The 15764-nt window shown below is 41.0% G+C and overlaps 1 protein-coding gene across 1 annotated transcript in view; it reads left to right on the plus strand.

The window, feature by feature from the left end:
* NPEPPS (aminopeptidase puromycin sensitive) overlaps positions 1–15764 on the plus strand; it is a 117491-nt gene that overhangs the window by 39238 nt on the left and 62489 nt on the right. The window contains 1 exon segment of the mRNA XM_011959842.1: positions 9610–9687. Coding sequence (XP_011815232.1) covers positions 9610–9687 — 78 coding nt within the window.

Consider the following 15764-nt stretch of genomic DNA (forward strand, 5'->3'; position numbering starts at 1 on the left):
GCCACCGCACCCGGCTTCTTTTTTTTGTTAAGATAGGGTCTTGCGGCCTGGTGTGGTGGCTCACACCTCACAGTGCCCACCCAGCCACAAAGCCCCCAGTGTTGATGGGCCCTGGATTCCCACTTTTGTCCCTGGGCCTACAGCCTCACTTCCAAATCTGCTATACCTCTGCTAGATCAGCAAATGACCCCAGAGCAAAAATGGCCTAGAATGCAAAGCTTCATCTTTATGGAATTTCGTCCTCTTCTTCATCTTGATCACCTTATCTTGTTCTATGATTCTTTTAAGAGGTTTCCCCTTCCTTCCAGCTTTTTTAGTTTTGTGGGTGTCAAGTAGGAGAGAGAGAATTAGTTTGAATTATATACTCCTCCATTACCTGAAATGAAGTCCTTAAAAAAAAAAAAAGATCAACTGAGACCTAGACAAATTAAGTAACAGTGTAAGACCACACAATCAATGGAAATCCTGGTCCAGAATCCTGAGTGATTTTAACGAAATAGTGCACAGTCATTTATTAAGAGCAGGGGCACCCTAGAAAGAATTTTTTGGTTCTATTGAACCAGATTTATATTTGGCACATGCTCATTCTTTTTAGATAGCCTAATAAGATAGGACCATCACTATGTTACATAAATATGAAATCTATTTGAAAATATGAGACTGTCAGTATAGGTACTGCTTGAACTGTAACTATGCATATATCTGATTGGCTTTTATGCCCTAGGGTGAGAAGGAAGTCACCTTGAAGCTTTACAAAGTAAGTTCTTGGTTCCATTTTTGACTTGAATCCCCCTTGGATATCCTCCAGAATGATGTGTTTTCTTTCCCATTGCAACATTATTTTCAGCGTTGTGGAGAAACAAAGTATGTTCCAAGTAGTAGGTGGTCACTGTAGGCCTTCTTTGAACTGTGAACCTTATTTTTGTGCACCATGAACTGCTTTCTAAAACCACATAAACAATATGATAGGAAAGTTGCCATCTGAATAAAAAAACAGAACCTCACAATGTGTTTGATCTAGTACTGAGCTACACTGCTATATGTGGGCTATATAGCGTTATATGATTTAGGTTACTTGTTTAAGTATAGCAGTGGCTTGGAGGAAAACACATTCTGAGTTTCAAATAGATAATTTGTAAAGGAAAATTTGAAGTACGATTGACTTGGCACTTCTGATACTGGAATTTTAGAAGATTTTATTTCTGTATCTCAATGTAATGCCAAGGCAGAATCCACTAGATGCTTGTGTAGATGGTGTAAGCAATAAATATTTCAGCTATTTTAAAAAATTTCAATCTTTTTTAATGTGGCCTCTTGAGAATACCATCTTGTACTTCTCATTTTCCCTATACCTCCTTCTATGTGATTAAGTTTTATCATGTATAGACATAAAGGGGGCCTGGCACAGTGGCTCGTGCCTGCAATCTCAGCATTTTGGGAGGCCAAGGCATGAGGATTGCTTGAGCCCAGGAGTTCAAGACCAGCCTAGGCAATGCAGTGAGACCCCGTCTCAAAAAAAAAGAAGGTTGGGGGTAGTTATGATATTATGATACATATGTTGGTTTTCGTCCAGTTTCTGTGATAGAACACCCATAGTCCCTGTTATTTCCTACGTAACTAAAACAATAAACATATTTTACTGAAATATTTGGCCTTTTATTCTTGGTTTTTGAAGTGGCTTCGGAACAACTTCAGAACAATAAAAGTGAAAGACGGTCTTTTGTCATAATGTTGAGGCACTTTAGACCTCAGAAGCAGGCTTCAGAAAGCAATCTCTCTCTGACCTTTTCTTGCCCGCCTTTTGCCTGCTCCTTTTTCTCCCCAAGCAGGCCATATAAACTAAAAATATACTCTAATCATCCCCCAACATTCTGTCTTGGAGCTGACTACAAAGAAATGATATGACCTACCTTGTCTGATTGGAGGTCATAAGACCCCCATTTCAGAAGGGGTCCTGTCCCATACTTGGGAGGAAAGAATGTTGCTCAGAGAGGCCAAGAAGAATCTGAACAGAGAGGCCTTGCTGGGTTTCCCCGCTCAGTCTGTTAGCATTAGATCCTACTTTTGTCCAATCATATTTCTACATGGTTGTCCGTAGACAACCATGTTTAAGTATAGCAGTGGCTTGGAGGAAAACACATTCTGAGTTTCAAATAGATAATTTGTAAAGGAAAATTTGAAGTACGATTGACTTGGCACTTCTGATACTGGAATTTTAGAAGATTTTATTTCTGTATCTCAATGTAATGCCAAGGCAGAATCCACTAGATGGCTTCAGTCATGACTGTCCAGTGAAGTCCTGGACAGGGTACAGAGAGCTTCCGGATAGCTGAACACGCGGAGGGGCCTAGAGAGTGGTGCACCCAGGGAGAGTATGAGAGCTCTGCACCCCTTCCCACATGCCTTGTTCTGTGTACCTCTTCATCTGCATTCCTTGTACTATTGTTTATAATAAACCAGTACACGTGTTTTCCTGAGTTCTGGGCACTGCTTTAGCAAATTAATCAAACCTAAGAATCATGGGAACACTGACTTGAAGCTGGTTGGTGAGAAGTCCTGGATGAGGCCTTGGCCTTACAACTAGTGTCTGAAGTGGGGGCAGTCTTGTGGGACTGAGCCCTCTCTCAGCCTGTGGGATCTAATGCTATTTCCAGGTAGATAGCATTAACATTGAACTGGATTAGAAGGTGCTCAGCTGGTGGTATCTGCTGCAGAACTGATTGCTTGCTTGTTGGTGGGGAGAAATCCCTACACATTTGGTCACAGAAGTCTACTGTGTTGATTGTGGTGTAAGAGCAGAGGAAAAGCAATTTGATTTTCTCCACAAGATTCAACTAATGATTTACCTTTCATCGTAAGGTTATCATGCTCAAGTATTAATGTAGGAAGTCTTTTTTGATGCAGAGTGTATGTGTGTGTATATATATGTATGTGTTTCTGGAGGGCTAACCTTAAAAAGTGAAATGTAATAAGAAATGGTGTTTTAAACTTAAACACATTTCATCTGCTAAATCGTCCTAGTGAAATACCAACTTTAGTTAATTGAAAAAATTCGTTAATTGTAAAAAAAAAAATCTTTTCATTATATTTTAAAAACCATTTGTATTTCCTTTTTCTGTAATTTATTCATATTTGTCCATTTTTAATTGAAGTGTTATTCTTGTTATTGATTTTTTATAACGACGTCTTTATATGTGAGTGAAATTAACCTCCATCATGAGTTGGAGCATTTTTTCCCCAGTATTTAATTCTTCTTTTGATTTTGCTTATGGTCATTTTATAATACCATTTTTTTTTCTTTGGAAACGGAGTCCTGCTCTGTCGCCCAGGCTGGAGTGCAGTGGCGCGATCTCGGCGCACTGCAAGCTCCGCCTCCCGGGTTCACGCCATTCTCCTGCCTCAGCCTCCCGAGTAGCTGGGACTACAGGCACGTGCCACCATACCCAGCTAATTTTTTGTATTTTTAGTAGACACGGGGTTTCACCATGTTGGCCAGGATGGTCTCAATTTCTTGACCTTGTGATCCACCCGCCTCGCCCTCCCAAAGTGCTGGGATTACAGGCATGAGCCACTGCGGCCCGGCCCCGAAAAGTGTTTCTTAACAATAATCAGAAATTGTGCTGTGTGTTTTACATGAGTAGATATATAATTTTTTTTTTCTTTGAGACGGAGTCTTACTCTGTTGCCCAGACTGAGTGCAATGGTGCGATCTCAGCTCACTGCAACGTCTACCTCTCAGGTTCAAGCGATTCTCCTGCCACAGCCTACCAAGCAGTTGGGATCAGGCGCACGCCACCATGCCCTGCTAATTTTCGTATGTTTAGTTTTACCATGTTGGCCAGACTGGACTCAAACTCCTGACCTCAAGTGATCCTCCCACCTCGGTCTCCCAAAGTGCTGGGATTACAGGTGTGAGCCACCGTGCCTGGCCCCCAATCTTTAATTAAGAAGCAGGTGCCAGGCACAATGGTATACTCCTATAATCTCAACTACTCAGGAGACTGAGGTAGGAGGATTGCCAGTGCTTGGGCCCAGGAGTTTGAGACCAGCCTGCACAACATAGTGAGACCTTTATCTCAATTTTAAAAAGAAAGAATTAGGTAATGATATGATTTTAATTTTATAGGTGTGGAAACAGAGGCTTAGTGAATTGAATAATCATGTATACCTTATAAGATTGTCTCATATTCCATTTTTAAAAGTTTTTGATCAAGTTTAAGTTGTACTGATACACTATATAAAGTGTCTATTTACAATGCTTAATTTACATATGTATACATTTCCAAATATGAATATATTGCAAACTGTATTAGTTATTAGTGAATATTCATCATATCAGTATTATATATTACTATAATACTGGATTAGAAGGTGCTCAGCTGGTGGTATCTGCTGCAGAACTGATTGCTTGCTTGTTGGTGGGGAGAAATCCCTACACATTTGGTCACAGAAGTCTACTGTGTTGATTGTGGTGTAAGAGCAGAGGAAAAGCAATTTGATTTTCTCCACAAGATTCAACTAATGATTTACCTTTCATCGTAAGGTTATCATGCTCAAGTATTTCATGTATCTAACTAATTACATATTAGTATGAATGTAAACATTAATTTAGAAATACTTTTTTCTCCAGTGAAACCTCTTCAGACTTCTCATATGCATCTTCAATATTTATGGGTTTTTACTCTTTGAACAATCTAACAGTTCCAGAGCAATTATTATCTTCTAAGGTGTTTGAGATAGATCCTTATTTGAATCAATATATTATGTTGTGACTGGAAATTTTATCCCTAGCCATGTCTCTATTCACATAACATTAGTCAATGTGATTTTTCATTAATATATTTCATATAAGTAATATTAATGATCTCCATGACATAATTACTTAGTCTGTTGCTTTTGAATGATTCGTTCATTCTACAGATATTTACTGAACACACACTATGTGCCAGAAACCGCTAGCATTGGAAGTAGAGCTGTGAACAAAACCAAGCATCAACATTTCTGATATTTGAGAACATAGGTAACAAGCAAATATGTGATATAAAGTAGTGATAAGTGCTGTAGAATCACAAGAGGGTATAGAGTGAGGATTGTTCTTCAAGTTGATAGAACAGATCTTTAAATAAGTGATTTGAGGCCGGGTGCAGTGGTTTACGCCTGTAATCCCAGCACTTTGGGAGGCCAAGGTAGGCAGATCATGAAGTCAAGAGACCAAGACCATCCTGGCCAACGTGCTGAAACCCCGTCTCTACTAAAAATACAAAAATTAGCCAGGCGTGGTGGTGTGCGCCTGTAGTCCCAGGTACTTGGGAGACTGAGGCAGAAGCGCTTGAACCTGGGAGGCGGAGGTTGCAGTGAGCCGAGATCATGCCACTACATGCCAGCCTGGGCGACGTAGTGAGACTCCATCTCAAAAAAAAAAAAAAAAGAAGTGATTTGAGGCTTTGTGTGGTGGTTGATGCCTGTAATCCCTGCACTTTGGGAGGCTGAGGCAGGACGATCGCTTGAGCTTGGGAGTTTGAGGCCAGCCTGGGCAACACGGTGAAACCCCATGTCTATAAAAAAATTAGTCGGGTGTGGTGGTGGGAGCCTGTAGTCCCAGCTATTTGGGAGACTGGGTTGGTAGGAACACTTGAACCTGAGAGGTCAAGGTTGCAGTGAGCCGAGAGGGTACCACTGTACTCCAGGTTGGGCAACAGAGTTGAGACCCTATCTCCAAAAAAAAAAAAAAAGAGAAAGACTTTGCAAGCAGATTCAGAAACCCTGGGGTTGGAAAATGCTTGCAGTCTTTGAATCGTAAAAGAGGCACCAGCAGCAAGACTTCCAGTTATTGTGCTACACCCTGCACATTTTTTTTTTTCTCTTTCGAGACAGGGTCCCACTCTGTCACCTAGATGGGAGTGCAGTGGCATGATCATGGCTCACTCTAGCTTCAAACTCGTAGGCTTCAGCAATGCTCTTATCTCTGCCTTTGGAGTAGCTGCTATCATAGGTTTGTGCCACCATGTCTGACTAATTTTTTTTAATTTTTCCTGTGTTGCCCTGGCTGGTTTTGAACTCCTAGGCTCAAGCGATCCTCCTGCCTTGGCCTCCCAAAGTGCTGGGATTTCAGGCAAGAGCCACCATGCCTGGCCCTGGGTAACATTTTTATTGTCAGTCATTTAATAGTGGATGTGTAGTGATATGTCATTGTGATTTTAATTTGCCTTAATGACTAATGATGTTGAACACTTTTTTTATGTGCTTTTTTTTTTTTGCCATTTATATATTTTCGTTTGTGAAGTTTAAGTCTTGCCATTTTTAAATTGGGTTGTTTACATTTTTATTCAACAGCTGTAGGTATTTTTCTTTCTTTCTTTTTTTTTTGTTTTGATGCAGAGTCTCACTCTGTCTCCCAGGCTGGAGTGCAGTGGCGCAGTCTCAGCTCACTGCAACCTCTGCCTCCCAGGTTCAAGCGACTCTCCTGCCTCAGCCTCCCAAGTAGCTAATAGGCATGCACCACCACGCATGCATGGTCCACCCACCTCGGCCTCCCAAAGTGCTAGGATTACAGGCATGGGCCACCGCGCCCAGCCCAGAAAGGAACATTCTTAAGCATTGAAGTGATTCTTGTCAAATTTGGTTTCTATTCAAATTTAGGAGCTGGACTAGGCACTGTGGCTCACCCCTGTAATTCCAGCACTTTGGGAGGCTGAGGTGGGTAGATTGCTTGAGTCCAGGAATTTGAGACCAGGCTGGGCAACATGGCGAAACCCTGTGTCTACTAAAAACACAAAAAATTAGATAGGCCTAGTGGCACCCCACGCCTGTAGTCCCAGCTACCCCGGAGGCTGAGGTGGGAGAATCTCCCGAACCTGATGGGAAAGGCTGCAGTGAGTTGAGATAGCGCCACTGTACTCCAGCCTGGGCAACCAAAGTGAGATCCTGTCTCAAAAAAACAAAACAAAACAAAACAAATTTAGGAGCTAGTTTATGACTGTAGAAATAATTTTGGCAATAGAAGTAAGGAAACTGAGTTGTAGTCTAGCTAGTTAACATTTGACAAACCATTAACTTTATACGTCTCATTTTCCTCATCTATAAAATGAGGAAGATTTGATTCTAGGATTTATTAAAGGCCTTTTAAAATCTGAAATTAGGCCGGGCGCGGTGGCTCAAGCCTGTAATCCCAGCACTTTGGGAGGCCGAGACGGGTGGATCACGAGGTCAGGAGATCGAGACCATCCTGGCTAACACGGTGAAACCCCGTCTCTACTAAAAAAAATACGAAAAACGAGCCGGGCGCAGTGGCGGGCGCCTGTAGTCCCAGCTACTCGGGAGGCTGAGGCAGGAGAATGGCGTGAACCCAGAGGCGGAGCTTGCAGTGAGCCGAGATCCGGTCACTGCACTCCAGCCTGGGAGACAGAGCAAGACTCCGTCTCAAAAAAAAAAAATAAATGAAATAAATAAATAAATAAAATAAAATCTGAAATTATAGTTTCTTAATTGGTTTTGTAGATATTTTGGCTTTATAAAAATGTGTGAACCATAGTGACAGTAGAAACATTTGAAATTCTGTATTTGGGTGATTCATAAAAGAAAGGAAGAATTATGGGCATCTTGCCTGTAAAACGTTACGTAGTCTGAATCATTGTTACCCATATCATCCTGTGACTGATAAGGTACTCATGCCCACCTCCCCTCCCTTGTTTTTCTGTAATACTTTCCCTTCTCCCCGCCTCAATAATAGCTTTATTGGTGTATAATTCACATACCATACATGACATCTATTAATATTTAAAGCATACAATTCAATGGTTTTTAGTCTATTTACAGAGTTATACAGCCATCATCAGAATCAATTTTAGAACGCTTTCTTTACTCTCCAGAAAGAAAGTACCCTCCCTGTTTCCCCTCTATCACCTAGCCCTAGGCAACCATGAATCTACTTTCAGCCTCCATAGATTGCCCTGTTATGGACAAATATGTGGCTGGTTTCTTAGTCTAATGTTTTCAGGGTTATTCACATTGTAGCATGTGTCAGCTATTTCATTTCTTTTTATTGTCAAATAACATTCGGTTGTATGGATATACCACATTTTATCTGTTCCATCTGTTGATGGACATTTGAGTTGTTTTAATTGTGGGGCTATTATAAATAATGCTACTATGAACATTTGTATACAAACATTATGTGGACATGTGTTTTCATTTCTCTTGGATATATACCTAGGAATGGGATTGCTGTATCACATGATACCTCTATATTTAACCTTTTGAGGAATTGCCAAACTGTTTTCCAAAAATGGCTGCACCATTTTACATTCCCACTAGCAATATATGCTCCAGCTTTTCTATATCCTCCCTTATACTTTTTTTTTCTCTTTTTTTGAGACAGAGTCTTGCTCTGTTGCACAGGCTGGAGTGCAGCGGCACAATCTTGGCTCACTGCAACCTCTGCCTCCTGGGTTCAAGTGATTCTAAATTATCATGCCTCAGCCTCCCACATAGCTGGGACTGCAGGCGTTTGCCACCATACCTGGCTAAGTTTTGTATTTTTAGTAAAAACAGGGTTTTGCCATGTTGGCCAGGCTGTTCTCGAACTCCTGACCTCAGGTGATCCACACTCCTGGGCCTCCCAAAATGCTGGGATCATAGGTGTGAGCCACCGTGTCTGGCCTGATTGGCCAGCTTTTCATTTGGAATGGGGATAGGACATAGTTGGAAGTTGGTCTCTTTGGTTATTTCCCTAACATGTCCAAGCATCCTGAAGTATCAGTCAAATAAGCAGTCTCCTCTCATTCTTGGCAGAAAGTAAGTCAAAGCCTTAATTCAATTTGCACACCTGTTTTCATGTAACAACAAATAATATATATTTTTTTGAGACGGAGTTTAGCTGTTGTTGTTTAGGCTGGAGTGCAATGATGCGATCTTGGCTCACTGCAACCTCTGCATCCTGGGTTCAAGCGATTCTCCTACCTCAGCCTCCCAAGTAGCTGGGATTATAGGCATGCGCCACCACAGCTGGCTAGTTTTGTATTTTTTAGTAGAGACAGGGTTTCTCTGTGTTGGTCAGGCTGGTCTTGAACTCCTGACCCCAGGTGACCTGCCTGACTTGGCCTCCCAAAGTGCTGGGATTATAGGTGTGAGCCACCGCACCCAGCCACAACCAAGAATTTTACCAGAAGTGGGTATGATTTATATCTTAATTTGAATTGCTACTTATCTTTGGGGGAACAGACCTTTTCTTGATGTATCTTTAACACTGAAATCTTGGCAAGTTGCCACGTATCAAATGTTCATGAGTAAGACTGCAATATCACAATATTATAGTCACACAGAAATCTGATAGAAAAGCATCACATTTATAAAGCCTTGTTTCCTGTACATCACTGATGTTTTGTGAATTTATGAAGAATTTGTAATTATTTTTAAGGAGCATATTTAATGTAGGTAATGTAGCCTAGAATAGGCTAATTTGAAATGAAACTCTTGCTAATAGGAACTTAATTCACCAAATTAAGAATATTTAGCTTTTGTAGAGATTTTGCTTTTGAAAGTGTTGCAGTCTTGATTTCTTCTTGTCAGGCCAGTCAGAATTGTGAAGTAATTTTTTTCTTCTTATTCCAGAAATACATGCTACAGGATTTAACTATCAGAATGAGGATGAAAAAGTCACCTTGTCTTTCCCTAGTACTCTGCAAACAGGTGAGAGACATGGCTTTTGTAAAATCTCGTGACAAATACAGTGACATCTGACTTCTTCCAGAGAAATTTATTGCATGCCATTTTTTCCCTTATTGTTATTAATAGATAAAGTATTAAGAGCTTTTTTTGCTTTTTTTTTTTTTTTTTTGACAGAGTCTCACTCTGTTGCCCAGGCTGGAGTGTAGTGCCATGATCTTGGCTCACTACAACCTCTACCTTCCATGTTTGAGCGATTCTCCTGCCTCAGCCTCCTGAGTAGCTGGGATTACAGGCGCCTGCCACCACACTGGCTAATTTTTTTGTATTTTTAGTAGAGACAAGGTTTCACCATGTTGGCCAGGCTGGTCTTGAACTCCTGATCTCAAGCAGTCTGCCCGCCCTGGCCTCCCAAAGTGCTGGGATTACAGGTGTGAGCCACCGCACCCAGCCATATTAAGAGCTTTTTAAAGAGTTTTATTGCAACTTTTGGGCCACCAGCGTTTCCTTCTACGGAAGTTGGGCTACAAAAAGCAAGGTTTCCACCTCCTGTCACTCTATATTCTCTTTAAACAAACAAGCCGAGAAAAACAGGAAAAAAACTGAAGATCATTCTACTCTAGAATGTAATGTATTGTTTTTCAGTTTTACCTTTTTAAAAATACCTTTACCTAGGCCGGGCGTGGTGGCTCACACCTGCAATCCCAGCACTTTGGAAGGTGAAGGTTGGCAGATCACTTGAGGCCAGGAGTTAGAGACCAGCCTGGCCAACATGGCAAAACCTCGTCTCTACCAAAAAATACAAAAATTACCCAGTGTGGTGGTGCATCCCTATAATCCCAGCTACTCAGAAGGCTGAGGCAGGAAAATCGCCAGAACCCAGGAGGTGGAGGTTGCAGTGAACCGAGATTGTGCCAGTGCACTCCAGCCTGGGTGACAGAGTGTGACTCTGTCTAAAACAAACAAACAAAATACCTTTACCTAGCTCCCCATCTTCTACTAATTGAATCCAAATCCCTGAAGTGCATGGTCACAGATGATTTTAATGTACAACCAGAGATCAGATAGGTATTGTGTTACAGAGTGCACAGAAAGAAAGATACGTTGATATGTTACTATTGTTAGGTGTAAAAGCACAAAGAAATAGACTTTCTGAGCTTAGTGTATGTGGAAGAAATTATATACAAATCAATTGGTGAAGTACTAAGACTGATGAATGAACAAATGAAAAGGAACAGATAATTCAAAAGGAAAAAAATGTAAATGACTAATAAACATGTGAAAAGATATTGAGCCTCCTAGTAATGAGAAATTTTTGCTTCTCATGTGAGCTGAAATTTAAAAAATTCCCAATAATATGGCTGCCTTGATATTGCTGGGGGGAGTATAAATCCATGTAATTTTTTTGAAAAGTGCCCTGGCAGTATATCGAGAGCCTAAATATGCTCACGTCTTTTGACGCAGCAATTCTGCTAATAGGAATATATATATCCCAAGGAAAAGTCATAAATACAGAAAATACTTTATGCCCAGACGTGTCTGAGATATTACTTATGGTAGTAAAAAATTATAATTAATATATTTGTTTAACACCAAGGAAATGATTAAGCCAGGAATGACATATCTATATAGTCAAATATACTTAGCAATTAAAAGTGAGGTTTGTGGCTGGGCGCGGTGGCTCAAGCCTGTAATCCCAGCACTTTGGGAGGCCGAGACGGGTGGATCAAGAGGTCAGGAGTTCGAGACCATCCTGGCTAACACGGTGAAACCCCGTCTCTACTAAAAAATACAAAAAGCTAGCTGGGCGAGGTGGCTGGCGCCGGTAGTCCCAGCTACTCGGGAGGCTGAGGCAGGAGAATGGCGTAAACCCGGGAGCCGGAGCTTGCAGTAAGCTGAGATCCGGTCACTGCACTCCAGCCCGGGTGACAGAACGAGACTCCCATCTCAAAAAAAAAAAAAAAAAAAAAAAAAAAAGTGAGGTTTGTGAATTCTTAACACTGTAAAGTGCTTATTATAATGTAAAATTGAAAAGCAGAATATAAAATTACATATTTAAGGTGATGAATCATGTCTCTAAATGGCACAAATAAAATGATAATTATGTCTGGGTTATGTCTGGGTATTGACATAATTGGTGATTTTAATTCTTATTTATGTCTTTTATCTGATTTTCAGAATTTTCCTACTGAGAATCTATTGAATTAATATAAAATTATTTTTAGAAAAAAACTTAAATCAGAGATGTTTAGTCTTTTATTTCAGTGCTCTTGGAGGCCTTTTATGTGTGATTATTATAAAAATAAATGGGCCGGGCGTGGTGGCTCACGCCTGTAATCCTAGTACTTTGGGAGGCCAAGGTGGGCGAATCACAAGGTCAGGAGATCAAGACCATCCTGGCTAACATGGTGAAACCTCGTCTCTACTAAAAATACAAAATATTAGCCAGGTGTGGTGGTAGGTGCCTGTAGTCCCAGCTACTTGGGAGGCTGAGGCAGGAGAATGGCGTGAACCCAGGAGGCGGAGTTTGCAGTAAGCTTAGATTGTGCCACTGCACTCCAGCCTGGGCAACAGAGCGAGACTCCGTCTCAAAAAACAAAACAAAATGAAAAATGTTTTGCCATGAACATGTGTTAAAAGCTATTGAAGAATATAATGTGAAAAGGAAGGAGATTCTTTCTCTGATTTCTTCTACTTCCGTTGTCTGGTAAATCTGTCTAGAGATATTCTTATGTATATATAAATTTATGTGTGTAATTTAACTCACAAATAGGATCACAAATCTTAGTGGCTTATAACCACTGAGATTTCTTCCTTTCTTACACATGAGCCATGAAGACTGCTGATCATATGCAGCCATATCACCAACTCCGCTGGCTCCACTTGGCTCCCAGCTGTCTTTCCAGGACCGGTAGTGAGTGAGCAGCCACTGTCTGTATCCTGCATGGCAGAGGGCAGAGGCTTAGGTATGGGGAGAAAGCTAGACCACAAAGATACATTTAAAACTTCTGCATGGCCAGGCGTGGTGACTTACGCCTGTAATCCCAGCATTTTTGGAGGCTGAGGCAGGAGGATTGCTTGAGTCCCGGAGTTCGAGACCAGCCTGGGCAATACAGTGAGACGTTGTCTCTATAAAAAATAAAATAGCCGGGCGCGGTGGCTCAAGCCTGTAATCCCAGCACTTTGGGAGGCCGAGACGGGCGGATCACGAGGTCAGGAGATCGAGACCATCCTGGCTAACACGGTGAAACCCCGTCTCTACTAAAAATACAAAAAACCTAGCCCGGCGAGGTGGCGGGCGCCTGTAGTCCCAGCTACTCGGGAGGCTGAGGCAGGAGAATGGCGTAAACCCGGGAGGCGGAGCTTGCAGTGAGCTGAGATCCGGCCACTGTGCTCCAGCCTGGGCGACAGAGCGAGACTCCGTCTCAAAAAAAAAAAAAAAAAAAAATAATAATAATAAAATAAAAAGTAAAACTTCTGTATGATGGTGTTATACTTGATGTCTACTCACATTTCATTGGCCAAAGCAAATAGCATGACAAAGCCCAGAGTCCTTGGGGTAGCATTTAACAGATATTTGAGGAAAGTTTCTAATTAAAGATAGGGCAAAAAGCAAAACTTTTTAAGTATAATAGAAATAAAGGAAGTTGGAAGAAGCAAAGACAAATCTAAAGAAAGTTAAAAAAAAGCAAACAAAAAAACCCAAAGCTAATTACTATCCTTAGAGAGTTAAGAGAAAGCATTGCATTCATTAAACAAGGACAGGACAGAATGCCATCAGATAGGAAGAATTACAGCAGGAAAACTTGGAAATTATGATAGGTATAAAAAACCCAGTAGAAGTTTTAAAGATGAAGTTGAGGAAACTTCTAAGCAGTAGGAAAAACAGATAGAAAACAGAAAAGTAGATTTGAGAACCAGTCCAGCAGAACCAACATCCATGTAGTAAAACAGAAAGCAGAGAAAATGGAAAGAGGATTTTTTTTTTTAAACAGAGTCTCACTCTGTCACCCAGGCTGGAGTGCAGTGGTACGATCTTGGCTCACTGCAGCCTCTGCCTCACGGGTTCCAGTGATTCTCCTCCCTCAGCCTCCTGGGTAGCTGGGATTGCAGGCATGCACCACCACAGCTGATTTTTGTGTTTTTAGTAGAGTTGGGGTTTCACCATGTTGGCCAGGCTGGTCTCGAACTCTGGACCTTAGGTGATCTGCTCACTTCGGCCTCTCAAAATGCTCGGATTACAGGCATGTGCCACTGCACCTGGCCAGAAGAGAAATTTTGAAAAAGACAAGAAATTTTCCTTGAACTGATAGAGCAGGAGCCTTCAGTTTGCAAAGGTACAGCATTGAGACTAGCTTAAAAAATGTAAAAAGTCCCACACTGACTCAAATTCTAGAACTTTTGGGATAAAGTAAAACTCTCAAAAAGTTCCTGTCTGGCATAGGGGGCAATAGGAGGGAAGTGGGTAGCATACTACCTTTACAATTTAGGAATCAGAATAGTCCTAGATTTACCGTTAGAAACAGTGGAAACTTAGACTCTAATGAAGCTGTTCATTCAAAATACAAAATGAATCTGATTTTCAGCCTAAGATTGCATGCCTAGCCCAACTTTGAATTTCAGAGTACAATAAAGATATTTCCAGATTTGCAAGGTCATGGAAAATTTGATTCTTTGTAAAAGATATTGGAGTGGGGGATGGGTTAGCTAAAGCATGACTTTCTACAGTAAAGAGAAAAGTTGAAAAGTTTTAAGTTCTTGAAGTTGAAAAATGAAGAAATAGGCTGTGTGTGGTGGCTCATGCCTGTAATCCTAACACTCTGGGAGGCTGAGGTGGGAGGATTGCTTGCCCAGGAGTTTAAGGCTGCACTGAGCCGTGATTGTACCACTGCCCTCGAGCCTGGGCGACAGAGTAAGACTATCTCTGTCATAGAAAAAAATAGCTATGTAAGCAAGACATTTAGAAGTCACAGAGTTTGAAATTGGTTGCTTCTAAGGGCAGGGTGTGGGGAGTAGGGTAGTGTTGAGCAGGGCCTGGAGCTTACATATTTTAAACTATTAACTATTACTTTGATAGAAATTTAAATTTTTTTTTTTTTTTTTTGAGACGGAGTCTGGCTCTGTCACCCAGGTTGGAGTGCAGTGGCGCGATCTTGGCTCACTGCAAGCTCCGCCTCCCAGGTTCACGCCATTCTCCTGCCTCAGCCTCCTGAGTAACTGGGACTACAGGCGCCTGCCACCACGCCCAGCTAATTTTTTGTATTTTTAGTAGAGATAGGGTTTCACCATGTTAGCCAAGATGGTCTCGATCTCCTGACATCATGATCCACCCACCTCGGCCTCCCAAAGTGCTGGGATTACAGGCGTGAGCCACCGTGCCCGGCAGAAATTTAAAATTTTTAGAGTTTTAAATCTATATCATTACAGATTATATATATTCTATGTTTACACTGTGAAAAAATTAGAAGTCAATAGAAAAAGAGAAATGAAAAAAATCCCTTCTTATATATTTGGAAAAATTATACCTCTGAATAATTGAGTCAAATAAGACTTGTTATGGAAATTAGAAAATATTTAGAACTGAATAATGAAATTACCACATATGAAACATGAGGGATAAACATGTTTCATATGCAGATAAAATGTTAAGATATTTAGTTAAGAAGGACTGAAAATTAATTAGCTAATCATTAAACTCATAAAAAGAAAAGGTAACTTGGAGAAAGTAGAAGAAAGGTTTAAGATCAGAAACAAATAAGTGAGGGGCAGAAATATTAAAAAACTGGTATTTAAAAATAGTCCCAAAAGATGTATAAACCTAGCCAGTATAGAAAATAAAAGCATAGATTGAATTGTTCAGCATTAGGAAATATGGTAACCATTGTTCAGTGTAAAAAGTTAAACATTCTATATTTATCAAAATGAATCAGTTTATTTGCTAGAATTCAGGGAAGAATAGACAGAAACTTTTTTTTTTTTTTTTTTGAGACGGAGTCTTGCTCTGTCACTCGGACTGGAGTGCAGTGGCCGGATCTCAGCTCACTGCAAGCTCTGCCTCCCGGGTTCACTGCCTCAGCCTCCTTAGTAGCTGGGACTACACG

Source organism: Colobus angolensis, unplaced genomic scaffold (assembly GCF_000951035.1).
Source record: "Colobus angolensis palliatus isolate OR3802 unplaced genomic scaffold, Cang.pa_1.0 Scaffold50, whole genome shotgun sequence".
In the NCBI taxonomy this organism is placed as follows: Eukaryota; Metazoa; Chordata; class Mammalia; order Primates; family Cercopithecidae; genus Colobus; species Colobus angolensis.